Source organism: Adiantum capillus-veneris, chromosome 7 (assembly GCF_014529385.1).
Source record: "Adiantum capillus-veneris isolate H3 chromosome 7, ASM1452938v2, whole genome shotgun sequence".
Taxonomy (NCBI): domain Eukaryota; kingdom Viridiplantae; phylum Streptophyta; class Polypodiopsida; order Polypodiales; family Pteridaceae; genus Adiantum; species Adiantum capillus-veneris.
Window position 1 is genome coordinate 102,839,466 of NC_140937.1, and position 27,049 is coordinate 102,866,514.

The 27,049-nt window shown below is 43.2% G+C and overlaps 1 protein-coding gene across 3 annotated transcripts in view; it reads left to right on the top strand.

The window, feature by feature from the left end:
- The first annotated feature begins 250 nt into the window (after positions 1–250).
- The window catches only part of LOC147454347 (flavonoid 3'-monooxygenase-like), a 48,164-nt gene continuing 21,365 nt past the window's right edge, over positions 251–27,049 (top strand). The window contains exons 1-3 of one of the 3 annotated variants that reach the window (XM_086516339.1): positions 251–1,255; positions 8,258–8,375; positions 8,981–9,143. In XM_086516339.1, coding sequence (XP_086372465.1) covers positions 293–1,117 — 825 coding nt within the window. In that variant the 5' untranslated portion in view covers positions 251–292 and the 3' untranslated portion in view covers positions 1,118–1,255; positions 8,258–8,375; positions 8,981–9,143. Of the gene's footprint in view, positions 1,256–8,257; positions 8,376–8,980; positions 9,144–27,049 lie in introns of those variants that run through there. The other 2 variants (XM_086516338.1, XM_086516340.1) reach the window with 2 other exon arrangements.

The window sequence follows — 27,049 nt, forward strand, 5'->3', positions numbered from 1 at the left end:
AACACCTACTCTTTCGTCTTGGTTTTAAAAAAAAAATACTGAAAATTGTATTAAAAGGAGGAAAGAGAAAATACATGGCCTCAAAGGCTCAAAGGCATGCCCGTGCGAGATAGTGTGGATGGAGGCCGTCCCATGAGTCCTATCTTGATTTTGATATTGATTGGACCTACATTATAGCATTGAAAAACTTGTTTCATTGCAAACTTTTCAACGGGTCCTTGCATGACTTCCTTTTCACTTTTTGTTTTAGAATGCCATAAACGAGTTCTTCTCTCACCTGAGTCTGTATGGAATGGAGCTTCTCCCAGTCGATGCCGTAGTCCGCACCTTATTAGAGCTGCACTATTCTGAATGGCTTCTTCTCATTGCCATCTCTATAACCTCTGTGGTCCTTCTTCGAAAGACAGTTATAGTACACTGGCCGCCCGGACCTCTAGCCTGGCCCATCGTCGGCCACCTGCACCTTCTAGACCAGCTTCCTCATCATTCCGTCTGCAAGCTCGCCCAAACCTATGGCCCCTTGATGGGCCTCCGCTTGGGGGGCGTTCCCGTCATTGTAGCATCCTCGCCACTAATGGAAAGAGAGATCTTGAAGACCTACGATGCCGCCTTGGCCTATCGCCCTCGCACTGCTGTAACCTTACACTTGTGCTTTGACAGTAGCGATGTGGCTTTTGCACCAGTTGGTCCCTATTGGAAGTTTCTCCGCCAAGTGTATGCGACCGAGCTCTTCAGCCCCAATAAGATGGAATCTTTCAGGCATGTGAGGGAGGGGGAGGTGCGGGGGCTCATGCAGGCGGTTCTACGGCGCGGTGGGGAACGCGGGTGCTTGGTAGAGGTGCGGGGGAGCCTGGTGACGGCGTCGAATAACATAAACTGCATGATGGTGATGGGGAAGAAGCTCGATGATATGATCAGTGGAGTCGCATGGAATGAGGTGGGCAGCTTGCATAGCCTTATAGAGGATCTGATGCATCTGATGGGCGTTTTCTACTTGGGAGACTATGTTCCTTGGCTTGCCTGGCTGGACTCCCATGGCTACTTGAAGCGCATGAAGGCCACCGCTCAACGAACCCGAGCTTTGCTCCAGTGCGTGATAGACGAGAGACGACAATAGCATAAGAATGAAGGTGTGGATGATGAAGAGATTAAGGAGCCTCGTGACTTGCTGGATGTTCTATTGGCTGCCTCTCGCACCAACGTAAATAACAAGGACGTTCCCATGACTGACCCACACATCATGGCCGCAATCTTGGTACATTCTAGCCTTCTCTCCTTAAGGTTTTTGGTTTCTCTGATGGATTCATTGCTCTGTATTGGTCAAATGATTCCAGAGATTTTGTATGATTTGTGCATTGATATATAGAATGGAGCATTTATGTGAGAGGAAGTGAGACCAACTTCACAAAGTACTAGTACGGCCGGTCGCCTCTCTCTCTCCCCCTCTCTCTCCTCTTTATTGTGTGCAAAGGGGTTTTTTTTAGTTTTGGACTTTAGCTTTCAGATCGCAGATTGTGACACGTGTAAAGGGCTCCCCCCCTTCTGCCATATCATGTTAGTAGATTAAAACAAATGATAAAATCATGAGGCCTACCAGTGACAATTATTGTGCCATGACATACAAAGTGAGCAACATGGAGATGCTTCAAGTCAAGGGCCTCTCATATACTCCAAATCAAAAAACACCAACAAAGGCAACATTCAATTGCTTCCTACTGTTCTTGTTTTTGTGAAGATTAAAGTAGATGTAGCCCAAGTTGTGACCTAGTTAATCTCTTTCATTCAAGGCTAGCTCTTAGTCTACTAATCTCGTCCCTTTCCAAGGTGGTTCCTCGTCTATTACAGTACATCTTGTTCCTAGCCTTGCATGGTACATCCTCGTCGACACACAAAAGAGGGAGTATGTAAAACATGAGCATTTACTGTTGCTAGCTAGACTACGATAACTCGATTGGCTTTGTGGTGGGAATCGTGCTAGTGATGAGCACCAAACTTATCCCAGATCAGTAAACAAATGAGTGAGAGAGAGAGAGAGAGAGAGAGAGAGAGAGAGAGAGAGAGAGAGAGAGAGAGAGAATGTTAGTTTGTGACAATTGCTAAACAAAGCTTCTTGCAACTAGCTGCCATTAAGCCTCTTCAATCACTGCAACCTCTTATAAGCACCCCCATCTTCACAAGACTTCATGCATGTATTTAGTGTCCCTCATGTTTAAGCCTAGCAAGAAAGAAAACATAACTTTTGCACACGCTTGGTCAAGCCAACCTTAGGCTCGAAAGAATTATCTCTGAAATGCAAAAGAACTCTAAGAGCCAGCTCCTCTTTCATCAAGTTGGGACATGGATGCTACCGTTGTGAGACACATGCAACAGAGACTTTATGACACGAAGAGCGAAGAGCATGCACCACAAGAAGCACAACACCACCACCTGCAGTTCAACTTTCCGCACTAGACTTGATAGAGAAGAGGACATGAAATTGTCGGGTACCACCGATCGAGCTGCTTTGGAAGTTGAGAAGTATAGATATTAGGTCAAGAGAGCAGAACCTCAAAAATATTCAAAAGGTCAAGAATGCCATTGAATTAGTCAGTTAGGTCTGACATTAATACAAGAAGATTTAGAAATTTTCTCATGTAGGAAAACGGAGTCTTTCTCAGTGTTTTTCATACAATGTATAACATCATGAGCTTCTCGAGAGGCACCTCATACCTAGTTAGGTACGATTGGGGGAAGGGGACCCCCGGCCCCCCCACCGAGCCGGCGGTCCCCTGCCCCCAATCGTACCTAGCTAGGTATGCGACGCCTCTCTCACAGAAGCTCATGATGTTGAGGTAAGTCACCATGTGGGAAATATTGTGAGAATTTGTCCAAAACTTCTTGTGATTAAGACTAGATTGCACACGCAATTTTTCAACAATATAAAAATACCATCCTACCTAGTGCCCGGAATTAGAAGACAATGGTTGATTTCATGAACGCTACAACTCATGGCAGCAGCAGCAATTACATGGACTAGACTCAATGCATGGTTAATAATTGGTGAGGGACCAGGGTGGATCGCTAGCTAACTAGCTGCAAATTTCTACGACACTAGCATCAAAACCGACTAGAGGTGATGAATTGCAAATTGTACACATCGCTTGGGACTCTAAGCGATGTGTACTGTATACAGTGGGTACATTCACAAGAAGATTTAGAAATTTTCTCATGTAGGAAAACAAAGTCTTTTCCGGTGTTTTTCATACAATGCATAACATCATGAGCTTCTGCTCGAGAGGCACCGCATACCTAGCTAGGTACGATTGCGGGCAAGGGACTGTTGGCCCGGTGGGGGGTCGGCGTTCCCCTGTCCCCAATCGTACCTAGCTAGGTATGCGGTGCCTCCCTCACAGAAGCTCGGGCCGGCGGTCCGCTACCTCCAATCGTACCTAGCTAGGTATGCGGTGCCTCCCTCACAGAAGCTCATGATGTTGAGGTAAGTCACAATGTGGGAATTATTGTGAGAATTTGTCCAAAACTTCTTGTGATTGATGTGCTCCTCAAATTATGAATTTTCCTACGTAGGCGCCAGCAGGAGAGGCGCGTACATAGTATTGCAAAAACTGGCTGCAGTGAACGCAAGGCTTCAATCACGACCTCTCTCATTATCCATTAGTCATCACTGATCACCAACAAAGGCTGTGCACTATGCAGCACGTGTGACCTCTCCTGATCTCTAGGCTTCCGGCCTTTGAGTCTATTCTCTCTCTTCTCTTCGAACGACTTTCCATGCACCAAAGGTTGGAAGTTGGGAGCTTGGCTGGGACCATTGCAATATGGCTCTGGTGGGATACAGTAGGGATGGGTGACATCTGGATGAGAAAGAGAGAGAGAGAGAGGGAGAGAGGATTGATTGCATATGGAAACACTGCGACTCTGCGAGAAGGCGGAAGCAGAAAAAAAACCTTCTCGAGGAGCTGGAGCCTGGACCAGTGGACTGTGAGGTTGTGACTGCTGGCTACGGCAGTGCTGCGTGTGATGAGAGAAATGATGTGATCGGCATCGGGGCACCCGGCCACTTGCAAGCAACCATTTAGTGCACTCCTGCTTACGTCGTACGGCAGCACTTGATTTTGACTCTAAAAAGGAAAGTCATAGTTTCACTAGAAGTTTTGAACAGATTCTCACAATAATTCTCACATTGTGACTTACCTCAGCATCATGACCTAGGGACGATTGGGGGCAGAGGTCTCCTCAACGCTATCTCACACGAGCATGGGCTGGATGGGATCAATGGCACACACGTTTTTTTGGGGAACGCGAGTATCATGCGCAATTGATCTCCTAGCGCGTCCGAATTGACCAATTTGCTCGAATTTACTAAAGCTGACCCAAATTTACACAACGAGGGCATCATTAAAGAAACCTTTCTCCCATTGCTTTCAACAAGCACGCGCGGGTGAGGTGGTTAAGGTGATAGGCTTGCAAAGGTGGCGTTCGGGGTTCAAGTCCAGGGGATGAGAGGGGGAGGAGGGGGCGGGGGCGCCCGAATTTACAAGTTTTGGTGTGTCCGAATTTACCTGTTTTTTCGAATTTTGCGAAAGTCGCATCAGACGGCTCATATCACACCCGATCCCCGAAATGGGTGTGGGCCATTGATCCCATCCAGCCCATGTTCGTGCGAGATAGTGCTGAGGAGGAGGTCTCTTGCCCCCAATCGTACCTAGCTAGGTGTTTTTGGCCCTCTATTTGATGCACGCACACATATGTACACAGGGAGCTCAGTATGGGGGGAGTTGGGGAAGCCATGAGCGTCGAAATATAGGGAGGACGAACGGGAAACCCCCCCCCTCCCCCCCTCTCTCTCCCTCTCGCCATGATATGATGCAGGAAGGAGTAGTGATTCTCTCCTCCCTCTCTCTCTCTCTCTCACTCAAAATGGTTCGTGGTTCATAATTTTTTTTAAATTAAGGAGCACCAATAAAGAAGATCATAGTTTTTCTTCAAGCATAAAATCTTTCAGAAAATCTCATCATCATGTTAGTTTAATGAAATCAAGCAAACATTATCCACCATGAGAAATCATCATTGTCTTTAGACGGCGAACAATGAAAAAATTATAAATTAAAAAAAAAAACCCTCTCTTTTTGGCATGCCCAAAGGGCTAGGGTCATAGTGATGTGTTCTCTTTTTATAGTGAAAAATCTCATATGTATTTAAAAAAATAAAAGAAAGAATGAAAATGTTTGATTGGTGGTGCACTTCAACATTCAAGAAAGATTCATGAGTGTTAGTGGTTGGTTGTTGAAAAATGTGAAAGATTCAATGTGTATGAGTGGACTAAAAATATGAAACTATTTATGTATTTTTGGTCTATCCCAAAAAGGGTGAGGTCTTAATGATGCCCGATCCCCTTTCTGCAAGGATTATTTTTAAAAGAATATCCATTTTTTAAAATAATACCATGAAAGGCTTTGGGAATGTATTAGAGAAGAGACATTGTTACAAAATTTTGGGGGGAGATTACAAAACCAGTGAGATAGCCGAGGGGTGATACTGTTCGAGCGAAACATTTTGATCAAAATTACATAAGCTTTGATTGAGTGGTGGAAGTTAAAGATATTTATCACGTTTTCAGAGTGGGTAGGCTTCTTCATTGAATAAGGTACTCATTGAGTCGGAGTCATTAGAGAGGAAAGCGTCTCAAAGCACTGATGAATTTTTTTTCAGCAATGAAAGTTGTTTCAAAAGAAATAGAAGAGGAATCCCAAAGAACTCTCTCTCTCTCTCTCTCTCTCTCTCTCTCTCTCTCTATCCTGCTAATGGATAGATGACTCTTCATCTATGGTAACTACCTGGGGTACTTTTTACCCCTCGATACTATTGATAACACTGATATCTCTCCCTTTTGGAAATTTATCTTGCAAACTTCCAAGGGAAGAGCCTTTTTTCTCTAACTCTCTTTGCCTCTACACCCAAATAAGAATAATTGGGAATTCTATCGTGAAGTATCATTGGGCTTCTCGCAACCATGATAAAATATCTCTCTTGTTTTTTTCCCACATTGTATCTGGGTATCCATTGTAAAACAATCTGGCTATAGATATTCTACTGCCATAATTTATCACTAATTTCCACCTTAAAATCCTTGACAATCATAAGATGGCATAATGTCTCATATTTACTTAGGGTATGATTTCTCTCCGTATGGATTGAAAATACTATCACATAGGTACCCTGGTTAATGAGACTTTTTTTGAAATATCTCTTGTGTAGCACTGCTTGAGGTCGGGATTTTTGGACTTGGTACATTTTTCTAGGCATATGGCTCTTGTGGGGAGAGGTAAAGGTAATAATACGTGGGAATAGAGCCCATGGGGGGAATAACTAAAAATTTAAGGCGCCTATTGGGGCTCTAAGAGTATCACTATTTTTTTGGGCCATCATGCTTGCGTGACAGCGATACACGAGCCAATACAGGGAATGATCGCCGCCTGCTCCATTCTGGGGCTGTTGCAAGTGGCACCGCCGCATATCCTCTGACTTGGTGGGTGGATACTCAAGGGGTGCAGAGCCATCTACTATGGATCGGGCTCCACAGCCAATAACCTTATAAGGTGAGCTGCGGCTCACTTAGCTTCCATTCGGTTAAGGTTTTTTTCTTTATTATGTTGTGTGCATTCAAACGGGTGTGTGCTTCGTACTCTGCAAGCAATTTTGGTGATGGCTCCAAGCAAGAAAGCACAGGTCGACTCTACAGAGGTACTTATGCGGAATTTTTTTTGCATTGGTAAATAATCTTTAGGATAAGAAGGGTATGGCATATAGTTATTTGTTGATTACCGCAGAGAGTACTGTGTGGCGGTGCCATGTTGTACATGCTTGATGATTATGTGGAAATACTTACCTGGGATTGCTTGATGAAGTGGCTGTAAGGGTATATGTTGACTGAACTTACAAATGGTTGCATGCTTGCTATATATTGATAGAGAACTGGATGTGAATTTGAAATGATCGACTGGCTTCTTGCCGATCCTTTGTATAGGATACTCGAAGCTACTCTATGCTGGCCTTAGAGGTTGTCGGCTGACCATTTGTCTAACTACAAGAATAACAGATTTTTGATGCTCTTCTGAGTGATAGGTATGAGGTATTGCATGCTTTATAAAGTACTTACCTAAAGTTGACTGGTTAGTCTCTCTCTATAAAGGCTATATCTCCAAATCTGTAAGGTATTGGTCGGGGTTGTAGCATGTCTCTTGGTATCCAATTTAAGGTTTGGATTTGGAGAGGATAAGGTCTCCGGCTTTGGATCTGGTTTTCTCTATATTTGAGTTTATGGTCGGATTGACTTACCCTAACCCTTGGCGTGTATGGAAATGACATCTCTTTGTGCTTTGATCAAGTTACCTGGCTTTTTTTGCACTACTTTTTGACTGTTGTTTTTCTAGACCGACTGGGTTGCTGTAAAGTCACTACTAACAGGCTGTTTGGGATGAGTATGCTTAGACTCTTGGCACTATATGTTGGTGGCATATTGGATAGAGTGAGGGTATATGCTTGCGGATATTTTTGCTGCCGAGCAAGAGACAGTTGACTGTTTTTTGCACTATTATTTGACTGTTGTTTTTAGACCGACTGGATTGCTTGCTTATATATTTGATGCCGAGCAAGAGACAGTTGAGATGATTACACTTATGGTAATTTGAATTTCGGGTAATCATTATAGCGTAATGGAACCTGCAGGCAATCCAATATGCTTTTAAGGTGGTACTGACCATGTATCCATGGCATGGTGGGTTTAGTTCGGGTGTATTACTGGGAATGATGAAATAAAGGAAGGATCGGATCCTTGCCATGGTTTGATATAGGACAACTTATGCTATCGTATGTTGTCTTAGCCAATTTGCAGTTTGGGTTGCCTTTCTTTCTATGGATATTTTGCAGACACTTTTTCGGGTGCGGACTGTTGCATAGCTCACTCTATCTGTCAAGGAGTAAAGTGTGAAACAAAGAGTAGTTTCGGGCTGCTAGACTGCTCTTCCCTCTCAGTTTGAGGGGTCTGACATACCCTAAGTCTTAGCATTATCTGATAATGCTGAGTGGTGGGACTGAGTTTTAGTGTATGACTATGTGAGGTTCCTTGCCGATGATGGAAAGGTAAGCTTTCTATTGCTGGTCTTGACTGGTTTTTTTGCCAACTGTTTTTTGTGACTCTTGGCAGTATTTGGTAAATGGTATATTGGTAAGTGGACTGGCTAATTTGACTGATTTGCAGATGGATAAAAATGCTGCCTAGACAGCAAGACGAGTAAAAGTTCTACTTTTGGCTGACTTGGGTCTCGGATCTTGTACGACTGTATAAAGTTCCGTGAAGATCCTTGCCATGGATTGAGGTATGTAAAGGCAAGATACCCCTTGCTGGTCTTGACTATTTTTTTGCCGATAATTTTTTGCCAACTCCTGGCAGTATATGGTAGTGGTATATGGGAAAGGGTTACTGGACTTTTTCGACTGGATTACTGGTGAATTAAAATGCTACCTAGAGCAATTGGCTGCCTGTAAAAGGTTCTTATCATTACTGTGAATTTCATTTGAAATGGGGCTGTGGCTCAAAAGATTGTTAAAATTTATTTAAAATTAGGCTCTCTGAAATCTTTATGATGGTAAAAGTACTGGAAGAAAAAGACAGCCCTTGTCATTGACTATTTAAATCTGATTGATAACACTAAAATCTGACTACATATTAACATAAGAAACAATTGGAATAGCATGAACATTGTTCTGGGCTATAAAAACTTCACTTAAAAGAATGGAAGGAAAGAATTCAACTTGAACCAGAACTGAAAATTTGTTTTCAAATTCTAAACCTTTCCCTAATATGGCATGATTTTTTTCTCTTTTGGTACCTTGGTGACATGGATGACAACTAGGTCACCCCAGTTACCTGCAATGCTGTTTGGAAGCTAACGAATGGTTTGTTTTCTTACCGTGGATGCAGGTAAGGGTGTCCTTTCCTTGGCTGCTATTTGAGAGGATGAAATGCTGTATACTTTCTACTGTAACATTTATCAGGACCTTCTTTCCCTAATATGGCCTGACATTGGCATGTATTTTTTAGATATTCAGTCGAAAGGAATACATGATTATGGACTTTGACTGTAGACATTGGTTTTTGTAGTTCATCTCATGTGTTATGTATATTGTAAATAGATTAAACTCTCTCTCGTTAAGCACATGGGTGCCTTGGGTCTTAGATCCATGACACCAGAACCAAGTCTTCAGTACGTTTTCCTTAGGAAATACGGTTGGAAACTGGATTTTCTATGGAAGGGGGTATCCCACACAACCTTTATGACTTATGTATTGGTTGGTTTTAGGATGGAATACTTACCAGCTTCTTTTTTTAGATCTTACTAATATGGATGTTTTTTCACTTCAGATTGTCCATGTCTTGGCTGCTCTTGACCTTTCCACCCTTCCCTTTTCCCCGGCATCCTTGCTGGTGATTAAACTCATTCAGGACCCTTTGGCGGTTTCTTCATTAAACCAATTCTCAAAAGTTACAGAGCACCATGACTCTATAATGAATCTGCTAACCTTTAATGACTAGGTTCTAATCCTCGCCAATCCAGTGGCTGAGACGAAAGAAGGATTTCTTCACCTTCAGAAATTGGCTTCTAACCTTGCTGCTATTGAAGCAAGTCACAAATCTGATCTGCTTCTATTCTCGGCAAAAGGAGCCGACCTGTCTAATTTTATCAGGAAACTATGTGGCCTTGCTTCTTGTTTTGCCACTTCTAAATCTTTTGATCCTGCTAAGGCTCCCAAAAGCCTATTTTGTAGGGATGATGCTGCTATTGAAGCAGTTAAAAGCTTTCAGCAAGGACTCAGCTCGTCTAGTGAAACTTCTTTACTAGACATGGTCCCAAAAGTTTCAAAGTGTTTTCCCTTCTTACCTCCAAGACAAATTGCTATTGAAGGGATAGAGCTGGACCATCAGTTTTGGGAGCTACAAAACAAGGCTTTTGTGGCACCTATCTCGATCGAGACTTGGGTTTTTCTTGCAGCCTTACCTGCCTCAACTAGTGAAGATTGTCGGCTGGAAACCCTCAAAGGAGTTCAGTTCTTGGACAAAGGTGATGTCATCAAAGCACACTTTAGTATGCATTTCTTAGATTCAAGGAAATGTCCCATTTTATCTGGCATTTATGTCAGAACCAAGGGAACTATGAACTTTTATAAACAAAGCAGTGAATTCTATTCTGAATCCATTTGGAACATCTACCGCCCCTGCAAAGCTTTGGATGCAAAAGCTGATTGTGAGAGTAACATCCTTTGGTTTGATCATGCAATTTGGTTCCTCCTCAACCATCTGGAAGACCTCTTCCCATCACACACAGAAGAGCATTTTCTACCTATTATTTTTTCTTGGCTTGGAGATCAGGCTAGGGAGGCTGTGCGAGCCCAGATAGCTTACCTTCACTTTAGGAACTTCATGTATGAGTCTCTGAAAGAGTTAAAGTTAGATGCACCAAGTCATTTACTCTCTAATTTAAGTGATTCTAAAGGCATCAAACATATCCTATCCCTTTTTAAACCTTCACTGGATGCAGATGAGTCTCCTAACCTCAAAAGACCTATGTTAACAAGTTCTGCTTCGCACTCAATCACATCCTTTTTATCCCCTTCTTCTACACCAGTGTCCTCTGATGGAAGGAGTAAAGCTAGATCCTTTGTCAAGGGCAGGGGGAAGAATCTCCCAATCAAGAAAATGTTTTAACTCTTAAATTGTATTGCCCTTTTCAGATCAATCGGACCGCTTCTGGAAAGCTGTTTTTATGCAATGAAGAGAATCAAAAGAAGCGAATTGTTCACTGCCACTTCGCAAATCGTATTCTGGAATTGTTTACTTCAAAAAGTCTGATACAGTATGCTTTCTTACATATATTTAACAACACTGATAGAGTAGATGAACTAACCTTCGGTTGGACCTTTGATCCTCCCTTAATTTTTTTTTTCCACTGAATTTCTCACTTCAGGCAAAAAAACATCTTGTAAGTGCTCTATCTTTGGAAATTTTTGTTCTGACGTCCAAGTTTTGGGAAAACACGTATGCACTACGGATTTATCTCTTGTTGATTCTGGGGAAATCAGAAACCTATTATGTAAAGGCCTTAATCATATACCACTCCAACCACTAAATCCACACTTGGCATTTACCTCATTACTTACTTGCTTGACTTACATAGTCAAAATACTGAATTTAGACAGTCTACAACATGCTAGACTGGCTGATTCTTTATCTGCTCGCTTTCAAACGAGTGTTGAGTCAATTCCACGCTCTTGGATTAGTCGGGAAACAACATGGCTATCCCCTTCACTATCCGCTTTGATACATAAACTAAAAAACGATTGGTTTGTGGTAGGACTTGACAAAGCCCCACATATACCCACTATTGTCTGTAAACACTTAGCCATAATAATGACTCAGGCAAGGCTTAATGGACCGGAATTTTTTCTTTCGGAGATGAGTCCTGAAGAAGTCATTCGGTATTTAGATTCCTCAATGAGATACCTCAAATTGGATACTCGGAGTTCGAAACTACCGATACTTTTTCCCACTTACAAAAGTCACAAACATAAGTTTAGGTGGATTTCGGATGCCTCCAACTGTGTATCATGTTACATGACACCGATGTGGTCACAGCTTGCCTTAATCTTGTTCTCACGGACTTTAATAACATTTGTGAAGAAAAGTTTCTAATGATGAAGACCTTCACTGGACTAATGATTAATAAATTCTGGCTGGTGAAGAACTCTTCTGAGGTATTCATCAATCTGCCGCGAAACATTTTTTCAATATTTTCAGCTGATATAACACAATGTTTTCAACATTTCACTCTTTGGTCCTTCTGGGCTGCTCTTTGTTCTACAGCAGATAGGAAAATTGGTTTTCACAAGAGGAAATAGGATGGGACACCAAACTATCTCAGTGGTTAGAAGCCCGAGATGGGTAAAAAATATGCAAAAAAGACCACCGACCCATTATAATCTCCATAATCTAATGGAGGTAATTGAATGGTTATTTCATAATTGCTTTGTTATATTGGGTGAGCAATGTTTTCAACAAATCCATGGTATCCCGATGGGATTCTCATGTTCACCAGTCATGTGCAACATTTTTTGAGTATCAATGGATACTTAAACAACTAGAGATAACTAACCCGACCATTGATCTTACTCAATTTCAACACACTTATAGATATATGGATGATCTATTAAGCTTAAACAATCCCAGCTTTGCACAATGCTTACCGTTCATCTATCCTGATACTCTTAGAATTGAACCAACCTTTTTGGAGCACCTTATTATTGACAACAAAATTGTTGTTACTAAAACGGTTTTCTTAAATATGGAATTATCACTCAATTCTCCACTTACTAGGAGATATATCACTGAATATTCCTGCAAGAGGGACAAGCTACACCTAGGCTTGATTGAATTTGTCAAGAAAAAGAGTAATCGTCCACAAAAGATAGCTATAAAAACTTGTCTCGGCATGATTTATCTCATTATGTACTCATCCTCTGACTCTTTCATTGCGTTTCAGGCAATGTGTCATCTTATCAGGAAATTTGTAGCAAATGGGTTTGCTATGAATAAGATGGTTGCCACCATTAGGCATTTTCTAGAAAAAAACTCTTGGCCATTATGCTTAGCTAAAAAAGAAACAATCATTGAAATTCTGAAACTTGTTCACTAATACACTGGTTGTAGGGAAGGTCTCACCAACTGGTGTTGATCTTCCTCACCAGGCGATGGACCTCTCCCTGGGTAAGGGTGGGTCTCTCTCTCTCTCTCTCTCTCTCTCTCTCTCTCTCTCTCTCTCTCTCTCTCTCTCTCTCTCTTTATCCTGCTAATGGATAGATGACTCTTCATCTATGGTAACTACCTGGGGTACCTTTTACCCCTCGATACTATTGATAACACTGATATCTCTCCCTTTTGGAAATTTATCTTGCAAACTTCCAAGGGAAGATCCTTTTTTCTCTAACTCTCTTTCCCTCTACACCCAGATAGGAATAATTGGGAATTCTATCGTGAAGTATCATTGGGCTTCTCACAACCCTGATAAAATATCTCTCTTGTTTTTTTTCCCACATTGTATCTGGGTATCCATTGTAAAACAATCAGGCTATAGATATTCTACTACCATAATTTATCACTAATTTCCACCTTAAAATCCTTGACAATCATAAGATGGCATAATTTTATAATACCATGAAAGGCTTTAGGAATGTATTAGATAAGAGACATTGTTACAAAATTATGGGGGGAGATTACAAAACTAGTGAGATAGCCGAGGGGTGATACTGTTCGATCAAAACATTTTGATCAAAATTACATAGGCTTTGATTGAGTGGTGGAAGTTAAAGATATTTATCACATTTTCAGAGTGGGTAGGCTTCTTCATTGAATAAGGTACTCATTGAGTCGGAGTCATTAGAGAGGAAAGCGTCTCAAAGCACTGATGAATTTTTTTTTCAGCGATGAAAGTTGTTTCAAAAGAAAAAGAAGAGGAATCCCAAAGGACTCTTATGGTGCGCACATGGCGCCGTTCAGCCTTGAGTCCGATCAAAAAGAGGCTGCCACGCAAACCAGGCCCGCCACGCCCCTGTATTAACCAAACGGCTCTCCCACCGTCTTCAACGCAATGAACCCCCCCCCCCCCCCCCCCCCCCCCCCCCCTCACCACGTTCAAGCAAATGCAGGGATGTTCGTGTGGCAGGAAGAACGCTGCACTGAGTGCAGGTCTGCAAAAGCTGCAGGGGGCTGAGGTGGCGTTCACTGCATAACTCTGAACTTGCACGCAGTTTGTCAACAAGAAATAAGTAGCATCGACCGCAGCGTTCGGCAACACATGTGCGCAAGCAAGCAATCACTGAGCTGCGTTTATAACGCCACCGAACGCACCTCTGAACGCCTCATGTGCGCTTCACATCTCTCTCACTCTCTCTATCGATCTATGCCTGCATACACAAAATCTTTTGAGAGGAGTCTGTAGTGAAATGACGAAAAGCTCTGGCTAGAGGCGACGCTTCTCTCTCTCTCTCTCTCTCTCTCTCTCTCTCTCTCTCTCTCTCTCTCTCTCTCTCTCTCTCTCTCTCTCTCTCTCTCTCTCTCTCTCTCTCTCTCTCTCTCCCCCCCCCCCTGATCTAGGGCGTTTATGTTGGCTCAAGAGTTCAATGGGGTTTCTACATCTGCGTATGACGCTAACATGGGAAGGGGGACTCACGTTGAGATAGCTAGTTACGGGCAGAACGAGAAGGTAGTGGAGGTGGGTGTGGGAAATGAAGGAATCTAAGGAGAATTGTGAGCGTGGTGGACACTTAGAGCTTCTGCGACTCATGCGAGTTTGTTTTAGGAGGGTGGGGTTAGCTGCAAGAGGACAAGAAGACTCTCTCTCTCTCTCTCTCTCTCTCTCTCTCTCTCTCTCTCTCTCTCTCTCTCTCTCTCTCTCTCTCTCTCTCTCTCTCTCTCTCTCTCTCTCTCTCTCTCTCTCTCTCTCTCTCTCTGTGGTCCATCTTCCTTATTATCGACAACGCTCGTCATAAGCGCTTCCTGAGATGCCAATAGTCTAGGTTTCAAGGACGTTAGCCTGGCTATAGTAGAAGGATTCCAACTTGTGAAAGAGTTGAAATAGAGCTCCATTAGCCTCATCTCAATCGACAGCTGTGTGGCGAGGCTTGAATGTCTCTGTAGGATAGTGTTGTTGTGAAGGCCTTGAGGCTGCCAATCAGGGCCTATTGTACTTGACCACGATATTGCAGGTGGGGATTGAGGTTGGAAGGTTGGGTGCAAGCGGCAGAGGTGGGGGGGTATTGAAGTAATTTCTTTATCGTCTGAGACATATGTAAAGTAGCAGGATGAATGCGGCGGCAACCTTTGTAGAAATTCCACATTTTCAAAGAGTCAAACATAACGAGAAGAGCGATAATTCTGGACTCTCGTAGTCCAGAGGAAACTAGTGACAAAAGCGTCTGCCTTCGGTTTCTGGGTGCATAGTCTTGGTCGTTCTTCTTGTATACTTTTTTTACTGTATGAGGGGAGCGGCCGGGCATGTCCTACCCGACTCTGAAATAAAAACAAAACAAAAAAAACGAGAAGAGAGAGCGAGAGAGAGAGAGAGAGAGAGAGAGAGAGAGAGAGAGAGAGAGAGAGAGAGAGAGAGAGAGAGAGAGAGAGAGAGAGAGAGAGAGAGAGAGAGAGTCTACCTGATACGACAGGAGCACCATGTGCACCAGCTCTAGTCCCAAGGCCCCTGTCCAAAAATCTGTAGTCAGAAGACATTAATTTTCTAAACCCACCATCAGCCCTTTAATTTCATGGACACTGTGATTCACTCATAATCCGTACTAAATAAAAATCTATTAGTTCGGGTGATGATTGATCCCCCAGGGGCGAGCACGGCTTTCCCCTCTCTCGGACTAAGTCTTGCAACAAGCCCCATCTCCACCAATATACTATTTCCCTCCTGGCAATCCACCTCTCGCTCTTGTAACGTCTTCAAGGCTTCATAGGAGATGCGTCACTCGGCCGGTCTGTCTCTTTGAAGCAGTCTTTTACGAAGGTTCCGTACAGGGATGGAAGGAGGAGTGCTATATATAATACGAGAGAGAGAGAGAGAGAGAGAGAGAGAGAGAGAGAGAGAGAGAGAGAGAGAGAGAGAGAGAGAGAGAGAGAGAGAGAGAGAGAGAGAGAGAGAGACTATGCCTCTGTCACTGAGTTCTCTCTTTAATAAAAATATTAAACAAAGAATTTCGCTTGAACAAAACCTTGGCATATTCCACTCAAAAAACCAATTTTAGAAAATCATTCAAACATACTCCGTGCATATTGTCACTAGAACTAGAACTTTCTCCGTTGCGAGAAATACATGAGCGTTGGTCAAGACCTGGCAAGAGGTTTGGCGTTTACAAATTTGAACTACCAGCCACTTGCATAAATTTCGCTAGGGAGCTATAATCTCATGTGTGAGTGCATTTTTAGCATGGTTTGGCTCCTACAAGATGAACTTAATATTAAGGTGTTTTTGTGCGTTTCTAGAAGTTCATTTTTCATTGATAGCCAAGGAGCATCATCTCGCATAGCTTTGTTGTGCAAAATTGCAATGCAGATTGTGATCGTGAAACTTACCATCCATGATTTCTCCAATTGGAAGCCTTGGAGTCTCAAACGAATTGTTGCACCCTTTGATATCCACTCCCTGAAATTTCATGTCATGTGTATGCTTTGCATTTGGGTAGACGTTATGGAAGGTTATTTTCCTCAGAGAAGTACCACACAACTAATAAACTAGTTGATACCATGCATGATACTCCCATCAATGCATTTGGTGGAACACTCTTGAGGTAGTTGGAGTGCCATCTATTATTGCTACTTGGAATCAGCTCCGCGTGCCCATGGGGTCATGCTTATAGCCTGAAAACCTAGCAAGTTTCACTCTTAGTGATGCTGACTCTTACAGATCTTCATTGCCCATGTCTGTTGCCATGTTGCACAAGCTCAAATGATTCTAGCTATCGATGGCCTTCACAAGTCATAGCTAGCCATGGTGACCACATCTACAAGTTTTATTTTGTTTCCAATGCTGTGTGTGTGTGTGTGTGTGTGCGTGTGCGCGCGCGTGTGTGTTTCTATGCATTTCCAAGATTTGGGACTCCATGTTAAAGAAGTACAAGAGCAATCTCTTGCAACTACAAACAAGAGAGAGAGAGAGAGAGAGAGAGAGAGAGAGAGAGAGAGAGAGAGAGAGAGTTCCATGATTGGGGTAGTCGCTCAACTGATCAGTCTTACCTCAAGACTCTTTTTATGATGTTTCCGCTACGAGGAGAGAGTTCATTGCATAGGTATTGATTGCGAGGGCTCCAAAAATTTATAGAAGATGAGATACTCGTGAGATAGCAGAGTGTGATGTAGATGGGAGCTTTGCATACTCTTTGGAGAGAGCCTATTTTTTTGGTGTGGGTGCAAGTAAAGGTGGATCAAGAGGCAAAGAACATACATAGCCTTGCCCCTTATAAACTCTGCAACAAGGTGATCCTTAGCATCCATCAATAGGCCATCATCAAGCATGTCATCTTTGTTGGGGCACTTCATCACAATGGATTCCTATTTTCCTTGTTGAGATTTTGGCTTTATTGGTAGGCTTGCCATCTTGGTGTGACCTTTCTAAGTGGATCAAGAGATGGCAATGATTTATGTGTCCATTTCAGCTAGAGTTTTGACCAAATCTTTAATCAACTGAGAAACTAAAACATGCAACTCAAGAGAGCAAATTTATTTCTATTAACACAAATATCATTGATCTCTATGGTTCTAGCTACTGATTGTTCTTTACATTTTTTATAGTCCAACCTTTCCTAGTCTATCCCATTGTTTGTGAACCAAAACATCTACATGCAATCACAATTTGGTCACTTGGAAGATACTCTGCAGAGTGCGTCAGGGAGCATCATTCCTTCTTGACCATCATTGCTACTATTGAAACCTTTTTGTGATGTTGGCTTTCTTAAATAACTCTATCAGCTACAACGTTAAGAGAGAAGAAGAAGAAAATTTTGATGTCAGAGAGAGAGAGAGAGAGAGAGAGAGAGAGAGAGAGAGAGAGAGAGAGATATGGCTATTTTCTAGTGGAAAAATGAGCGTATGATGTCACATCAAACATGCCTTCTTTTGAAATGATTTGGTAATGACAAATCCCTGAATCTAATGAGATGTGATCATGTTTAGTTCCTTTTCCAAAGAACTCAATACCATGAAAGTTTCAATCTTAATCTATGTATTTTGACACTAACCCAAGAGGATTTGCTAACGTAATTAGCATCATCCTCTAGATAGCCGATAAGGAGCAAGATCGAAGGTGGTAGCTTCAAAGCTATGGCAACTATGTCATTTAGCTGGTTGGCATCATTGTCACACTGAACATGTCCCCATCATCACGTGTTCTTTCCAAACCCCCCTTAACGAACTTCCCATTGCATGCCTTTCCTTTCTAAACCTCCCCTTAAAATTTTGACAAACTCTCCTTAAAAAGCTAGGTTTCAAAATCAGTCACATATACTCTCTCATTATATGCAACTTGCACGATGATTTATCATTGCAGACGGGCCTCACGATTTTATCACTTGTTTCATTAGCAAAAAAAGGGAGGCATCACTAAAGCTTCACCCCTTTGGGACAGGCCAAAAAGCAAGCCAAATATCAAGTTTACTTCAACAAAAAATTTCACTCAAGCAGGCCAAGTATGAGGTTTACTTCAACAACAAATTTTCACTCACCATGAACAATTTAAATTTTTCTCTCTCGTGTTGTGCAACCTAAGTCACCTCATCCTTGCTTGCATCCAGGGTAGCTTGAGTGCATCTGCATCATCGGATGCTATGGCCAGAGTGAGAGAGGGAGATTAAGGAGAAGAAAGAAGGGGAAAATGAAGAGGCCTGAGTCTTGGCTTATCAAAAGCCTGTATGTAGGTAGGTAGAGAGAGAGAGAGAGAGAGAGAGAGAGAGAGGGTTGTCACCCCTTAGGACTAAGTAACACCCATATTTAAGAGGGGTGGGAGGGCAATGGGATCAATGGCGGAGAAGCTCACGTGCGAAAGTAGAGGAGATCGCAACCGCAACAGTCAAATCAAAAACTAAACCTGGACAACCTAGAAAATGCATGTTAACTTATAATATAATGTTGTAAAAATGGTTGTGGGTACACAATGCATGCGTGGGTGAGGTGGTTAACCTATGTGTCCCTAAACCCGGAGGGCTAGGTCTCGGGTTCAAATCGCCCAGCCGTGCCTCGTTTTTCTCGCTAGCCATGTTTAATACGCCTCGCCTTTTTGACGGCACGCCTTGTTTTTCCCGTTGGCCAGGTTTAGTGCGCCTCGAGATCCCGCCTTGCAGCCCCGACCGTTGATCCCATTACTCCACCCTGCATTTAATATGGGTGTCACTTAGTCTCAAGGGTCGTCACCTACGAAGATTGGACGATCGTGCACAATAAAAGAATACTCTCTCTACTCACTTGCGCAACTGTTTTGGCACTGCAAGCTCATCCTTGCTGTAACTGCTTTGTCCATGCAAGAATATTGGCCCTAGTTCCCTTTCAGCATCGAAAAGGTTTCAATTTTTCTATCGGATGTAGAGAAAGCATTAGAGAGGCTTATCAAATCCTCAATGTGTACATGGGCTGGAACTTGTGAGAAGCCCAACCTTGGCGCTCATTAGCAAAGAAGATGGACCTCAATTTTACACTTCCTTTGGAGGCAAGTGATTTTATACGGGTCTGGTTCCAGAACAAAAGTTGGCTGCTTGTCTTGCAAGTCCAAATAAAGACTTATCAGAGTCCCGTGCAATAGCTCGAGGAGAGTATAGCTAACGAGGACCACATGTTTGAAGCGTAGAGAGAGCCAATAAGAACAGGAAATGCGGGAGATGCCATGATAGTGCCATGATAGCTCTTCGCACTTCACATTGAAAAGGAGTTGGAAGTTTTTCTTGAGAGGGGAGGGGGGGCACCTAACCTGCTGGTGGATCCGGAACTCTGAAGCTCCTTTTGCTTCAATCACTGAGCGGCACCGTTCTATCATGTCTCTTTCGCTTGTTCTGTCGCAAAGCCTTATATTCGATTGTCTTACCAATGAGTACCTTTTAGCTATCTCAACACATTTTAAAAAATAACCTCTCGACCTGTTTCATTAGCAAAAAGGGAGGCATCACTAAGGCCTCCCCCCTTTTTGGGGCAGGCCAAAAACGAGTATATGTGAGTAGTATGTTGTTACGATTCTAGACTCATTTGTTGAGCAAGAATCTTAAGATATGCTATTTCACAAAGCATGCAATTTGATTTCACAGTTGAGAAAAAAAGAATTGGGTTAAAAAAAGGCGCATCCAGGTCAAGCATGAAGCGATGGACGGGTAGGTGGACACTCGACGTGGCGGTTTTCTGGTATGCAAAGAAGGCAACGTACGAGACGACATGTGATCGTTTTTTTTAAATAAAAGTGAGCACATGGTATATGAAGCAATTCACTACAAGAGGTCGCGCAGAAGTCGGCGCAGGTACCGACGAAATAGCGCTAAATTTTAAACTAAAAAGCGTTGAAATAAGCTTTGAAAGAGATGCCAGTATCGTAGCGTCGGTATAACTATCGGTGTGGGAGGCATCCGAATAGGCCTATAAATAGGTATCGAAATAATCAACGGAATAAGCACCGGTGTTAAAATGTTAAATTCCGACGCCTATTCCGTGACCCCTACCGACGGTGATACCGTAACCTGTAACGACGACCAAAACCTGCAATTTTTTTGGACAGAGAGGGCTGGGAACTAATACTGCATGTACAGTAGCAAAAGAAAACAACACTCTCTGCCCAAAAGAAGAGTGCACAAGCAACCGCACTCCACCTACAAGCTGACGCTAAAGAGCGAGTGTATGGCAATGAGCAAAATTGTAAGAATAACATAACTTGTTAACATGATTAAAACATGAGTCGGAAACTGTAAAACCATAAACATAACCTATGTGCCATACCATAACCAATACCATTACCATAACTTGCTTGTTATACCATAACCATAACCATCACACGATTGCTGTACCATCATAGAAAAACCATAACCATCACCTGAACCAAAACCATAACCATAACCATAACCATAACCTTGCACAACCATAACAATAACCATAACCATAGCACGATTGCTATACCATTAATCTCTCATCCTCTATGAAATTTGATGCACCAAAGATGTCTATCTCAATCTGTACTTCTGCATCTTCATCATCGAACTCTACTTCTTTGTCGCTCTCCGCATTAGCTTCACTATTTGACACCTCATCTCTAGGTTTAGACAATTGCTCAATGCAGACATCCACCTCAAAATCTAAACTTAAAGTTGAAGTCGGTCCTGCGCTTTGTTCATGAATCACCTCTTCGAGCTCAACATCCAATCCTTCACACACTTGCTTGCTACGTGGAGCAACTTGAACGACATAGAGCCAACAGGGTTTAGACAGATTATTCTCATCATTTTTTGTCCATAGTGGATCGTGTATGAACACAACTTGTTCACAATGCTGCGAAAGTACGAATGTATCCCGCACATCTGTCCACACCCGCCTAGAGTTCACTTGAATCAATCCACTCTTGTCTTTGCGCACAGTTGCATTAGGGCTACTGATAATAACTTTGAACCACTTGACATAAAAGATAAACATATCAAACTTTTTAAAGCCAATCTTCAAGATGTCTTGGATGTAGCCAAAGTATTCAAGCTGGCCTCTGTATTCTCATCCCTAGCACTACTCCTACTTTCTTGGACGAAGCTTGCCCTAACACCACTATCGAAAGTGACCCTTTGTTCGTCGATTCGTTGCACTCTGAAGTGCTTTCCATGCGACCACAAAGCTCCATATTTGTGATACTGCAGCCACAAAATTGAAACAGACTAAAAGTTATTAAAGAAAACTAATTTTCATGTACAGATCGAAAAGGAAGTTGTGAAATGTAGATGCCAATCGCAACCCCTTGACATCTCCTCTTCCTCTTCAGTAATCAACACTCCACTCCTCTTTGCCTCTGAGAGTGTCGCATCTAACCACTGCCTAGTTGGAAAGTCAAGCAATTTCTGAAGATGGTCTGGAAAAGGAAGGTTTCTAGTTGCACGGTTGCCCTTGAATTGAAGGCGATCTGTTAAACATTTTTACTTTCCCCTTCGTACCTCTCTAGCCACTTTTGCACGATGTCAGAGTTGAGAAGGCAAAATCTCATAACCTTTTCTCGCATTGTGATGTCCATCTTCATAACGATGCCTTGTCCCTGCGGGTCGTCCCCTGTCACCTTGATGTTGACCTCAGTAGTCCACATTCGGAGCATCTCTGGATCAATTGAGACAAAAAATTCACTGATGAGGACAAGAGACTCTTGTACAAGCCATCCTTCAGCCATGATGCCCTCGGGCGAGCCCTTTGACGAATAAACCCTTTAAAGTCTTCATAAATCTCTCTAAGAAGAACATCCACCTACTATGGACCACCCCAGCAATTGCAACTTCATCGACCACATGCACAAGTACATGCATTTGGATGGTAAGAATGTTTGTTGGAAAGTACTTCTCCACCATGCACACTGCTTCAATAGCATTAAAGCGTGCTGCATCGATGCTGTTTTCTCTTATCTCTTTTGAACTGATCCAGCATACCAACTCACAGATTTTGTAGATTGTTCTTCTAATATCATCTATCAAACAACCCTTTATGGAAATTGGTAAGATGAAATGTAAAAATTTGTGCCAATCGTGGGACTTAAGACCACTGAGATTGTCATCTCTCGTAAAAGCGGTTTTCACTACAACACTCTACGCGCTTTTCGACGCGTAGTATTTCATCGCGACATACCTTTCGACGCGCATAGTGGGCGTCGATATATGCGCCGATATGTACGTGGCAACACACGTGTCAATGTCCGTCGAATGTGCGTAGCAGTCACGTAACTCGATGAGTTACGTGGAAAAATGCTTTCCACGCGCATATCGACACATATATCGATTCATATATCGACGCTCAAAAAATTGGGAGAAAAAACCCCACCCGCGCAGGCGGTCATTTTTGCCTGCGCGCACAGATCTAGCCGCTGCGTCTCGGAAACCTATAGTGCAGGTATTGCTCCCCCTCTCCCCCCCTCCGCCCCCATCTCTCTCTCTCTCTCTCTCTCTATCCTACACCTACACACAACAATGTAGCTTGAGGGGGAGCTCTCTCTCTCTCTCTCTCTCTCTCTCTCTCTCTCTCTCTCTCTCCTACACCTACACACAACAATGTAGCTTGAGAGAGAGAGAGAGAGAGAGAGAGAGAGGAGAGAGAGAGAGAGAGAGAAGTAGAGAGAGAAAGAAATAGAGAATGAGAGAGAGAAATAGAGAGAGAGAGAGAGAGAGAGAGAGAGGGAAGTAGACACACACACACACACACACACACACACACACACACAGAAAGAGAAAGAGAAAGAGAAAGAGAGAGAGAGAGAGAGAGAGAGAGAGAGAGAGAGAGAGAGAGATAGTGAAATAGAGAGAGAATGAGAGATAGAGATAGGGAAAAACACAGAAATAGAGAGAGAGAGAGAGAGAGAGAGAGAGAGAGAGAGAGAGAGAGAGAGAGAGAGAGAGAGAGAGAGAGAGAGAGAGAGAGAGAAATAGATGGATAGTAGGGATAGAGTGAGAGAAATAGGGAGAGAAAGAGAGATAGAGATATAGAAAAAGAGAGAGAATTAGAGAATGAGAGAGAGAGAGAGAGAGAGAGAGAGAGAGAGAGAGAGAGAGAGAGAGAGAGAGAAATAGATGGATAGTAGGGATAGAGTGAGAGATAAATAGATGGATAATAGGGATAGAGAGAGAGCCAATGCAAAAAAGGCTTGAAAGGTACGAAGAAGAGAAAGAGAGATGCAATAAGGAGCAACACGATTTCAAGCGAAGCCGAACAATTAGAGGCTTACCCTTGCCAGACCATCTCACTCCTCTACCCGAATTCCCTACAATGGCATGGGTAGACAAGACAGTGAGAGCAGCTCGATAGATCGGAGAACCCATATCTCCAGAAGAGGAAGAGCTGGCTATTGGATGTGATTGGAGGTATCATAGATACATGACATTGTGGTCGCATGGAAATCATTTCAGGACACAACAAATTGACAACAGAAGAAACACGTTTGACAGTGGGGTAATTGTTAGTTTCATGCAAAAGAGCAGCGCCAATGCCAGAGACACGAACGAGAGCACTAGTGGAGAAGAGTATATCTTCATTCAAGACTCCCACAGGATGCATGCTATGTTTGAAACACTACAACACTCTATGCGCTTTTTGACGCGTAGTATTTTGACGCGGCATACCTTTCGACGCGCATTTTGATGCGCATAGCGAGCGTCAATATATGCGTCGATATGTAGATGGCAACACACGTGTCAATGTCCGTCGAAATGTGCGTATCAGCCACGTAACTCGACGAGTTACATGGTAAAATGCTTTCCACGTATATTTCCACGCGCGTATCAATGCATATATCGGTTCATATATCGACGCTCAAAAAATTGGGGGAAAAAACCCATCCGCGCGTAGACGGTCATTTTCGCTTACACGCATAGATCTAGCCCCTGATTCTTGGAAACCTGCAGTGTAGGTATTGTTCCCCCCCCCCCCCCCCCCCCCCCCCCCCCCCCTATCTCTCTCCCTCTCTCTCTCTCCCTCAAGCTACATTGTTGTGTGTGTATGTGTAGGGGGGAGGGAGAGAGAGAGAGAGAGAGAGAGAGAGAGAGAGAGAGAGAGAGGTGTGTGTAGGAAAGAGAGAGAGAGAGAAATGTGTGTGTGTGGGAAATTAGAGAGAGAGAGAGAGAGAGAGTGATATAGAGAGATGAAAGTAGAGAGAGAGTGATATATATATATATATATACATAGAGAGAGAGAAATAGGAAGATAAAGAGAGATAGAGATAGAGATAAAGAGAGAAATAGAGAGAGAGAGAGAGAGAGAGAGAGAGAGAGAGAGAGAGAGAGAGAGAGAGAGAGAGAGAGAGAGAGAGAGAGAGAGAGGAAAATAGAGAGAGAGAGAGAGAAACAGGGAGAGAAAGAGAGAGAGATAGAGAAAAAGAGAGAGAAATAGAGAAAGAGAGAGAGAGAGATAAATAGATTGATAGTAGAGATAGAGAGAGAGAGCCAATGGAAAAATGGCTTGAAAGGTACGAAGAAGAGAAAGAGAGACGCAATAAGGAGCGATACGATTTCAAGAGAAGTCGAAAGACTAGAGGCTTACTCTTGTCAGACCATCTCGTTCCTCTACCTGAATTCCCTACAATGGCATGGTTGGACAAGACAGTGAGAGCAGCTCGACAGATTGGAGAACCCATATCTCTAGAAGAGGAAGAGGTGGCTATTGGATGTGACTGGAGATATCATAGATACATGGCATTTGTGGTCGCATGGAAATCATTTCAGGACACAACAAATTGACAGCAGAAGAAACACATTTGACAGTGGAGTAATGGTTAGTTTCATGCAAAAGAGTAGGGCCAATGCCAGAGACACGAACGAGAGCACTAGCAACCAGGATTACTATGGTCTGGTGTCAGATATCTTGAAAGTCAGCTTCAGACGGTTTGAGATGTTTTTGTTGGATGTGAAGTGGTTCAAGGTGATTACTTCTGGTCGCAATGCAACGGTACGGAGAGATGGAAACAAGCTTGTGCAGATAGATTCTACAAAGGTTTGGATAGATGCAAGCGACATGTTTGCGCTCCCCAAACATTACGAGCAAGTGATTTTTGTACCGGATCCTCGAGAGCCACAATGGTGGTTTGTAGTTTAAGTTGCTCCAAGAAATAAACAAGTATTTGAAGGGCAAGAGTTCCTTGAGGAAAGTCGGCCAGACGACACAGATACTACTGTGACATTAGATGAGATGGACGAAGATATAGCAGAGGAAGCTGATAGATATACGAGGGATGACGCAGACAAAGCAAATATGACACTTGTATATGAAGATGCAATGGATGAAGACAATCCGTCAGAACGAGCTGGGGCAGAGTTATGTCTGCAATTAGAGATAGATTATGATACGGTACAAGATCTTATCGATGATGCCTCACTAGTCGAGACCTGTAAGTGTTTGTGTGAAGACATTGATTTACAATTAAACTCTTTTTTAATTTAAACAAAGGTGTTCTGACGTTTTTTTTTACTTTCTTTGTGCAACACTTTAGTATGGCAGGCCAGTCGCCAGATTCCGGTTCTATGAGTGCGGATGCATTTATGGGCTTCATCACATCGATGACGTCCACTCAGATGGAACATGCGTCTCAGTATTAAATAGCCACAGGTACGGGTACCATGCCTCCGGGCTTGACACTCGAGGGTCCGACGCTTATGGGGGGGGATGCCTATGGGGAGGAACGCCTATGGGTACGACGCCTACGAGGTTTTCCATCATGGTCGCTTCGACACCTAGGGTGCGACAGAGACGGGTATGTCAACATCTCCACTTCACAGGCGCACTCACCGATCTTGGCAATCGTCAGGTGGAGGTGGTGGTTGCTATGGAGGAGGATCCACGGATGCTTCAACCCCTTCTCGCTCACGACCACCGTCCGACGCAGGCACACCTCTCGACACACCTCTTAGCACACCTTGGGGGACACACGATCCTAGTGCCTCCAAGGTCTATACTGTACGGCCATGTTGACATAGATAATGTCGGGACTGAGATGAGACAACGGGTTTGCCAGCTCGCAGAGGTGCAATTTTCTAGCACCATCATGACGTATTGGACTCATTAGGACCACGACAAAATCAATTATATAGTGGAGACCATTCTGAAAGAGTATCGGCCTCAGCAGAGGTTCCGAGGAGGTGTATCACAAATGTCCCTCTCTCTCTCTCTATTTTCCTCTCTCGATCTCTCTTTATCTATTTCCCTCTCTCTCTCTCTCTCTCTTTCTCTCTCTATTTCTCTATTTCCCTCTCTCCCTATCTATCTCTCTATTTATCTCTCTCTCTCTCTCTCTCTCTCTCTCTCTCTCTCTCTCTCTCTCTCTCTCTCATCTCCCACACACACATTTCTCTCTCTTTAATTTTCTACACACACACACACACACATCTCTCTCTCTCTCTGTCTCTCTCTCTCTCTCTCTCTCTCTCTCTCTCTCTCCTACACATACACACACAACAATGTAGCTTGAGAGAGAGAGAGAGAGAGAGAGAGAGAGAGAAATGGGGGGGGGGGGGGGGGGGGGGGGGGGGGGGGGGAGAGAGGGGGGGAACAATACCTACACTGCAGGTTTCCAAGAAGCAGGGGCTAGATCTGTCCGCGTAGGCAAAAATGACCGGCTGCGCGCGGGTGGGTTTTTTCCCCCCAATTTTTTGAGCGTCGATATATGAATCGATATATACGTTGATACGCGCGTGGAAATATACGTGGAAAGCATTTTTCCACGTAACTCGTCGAGTTATGTGGTTGCTATGCACATTTTGA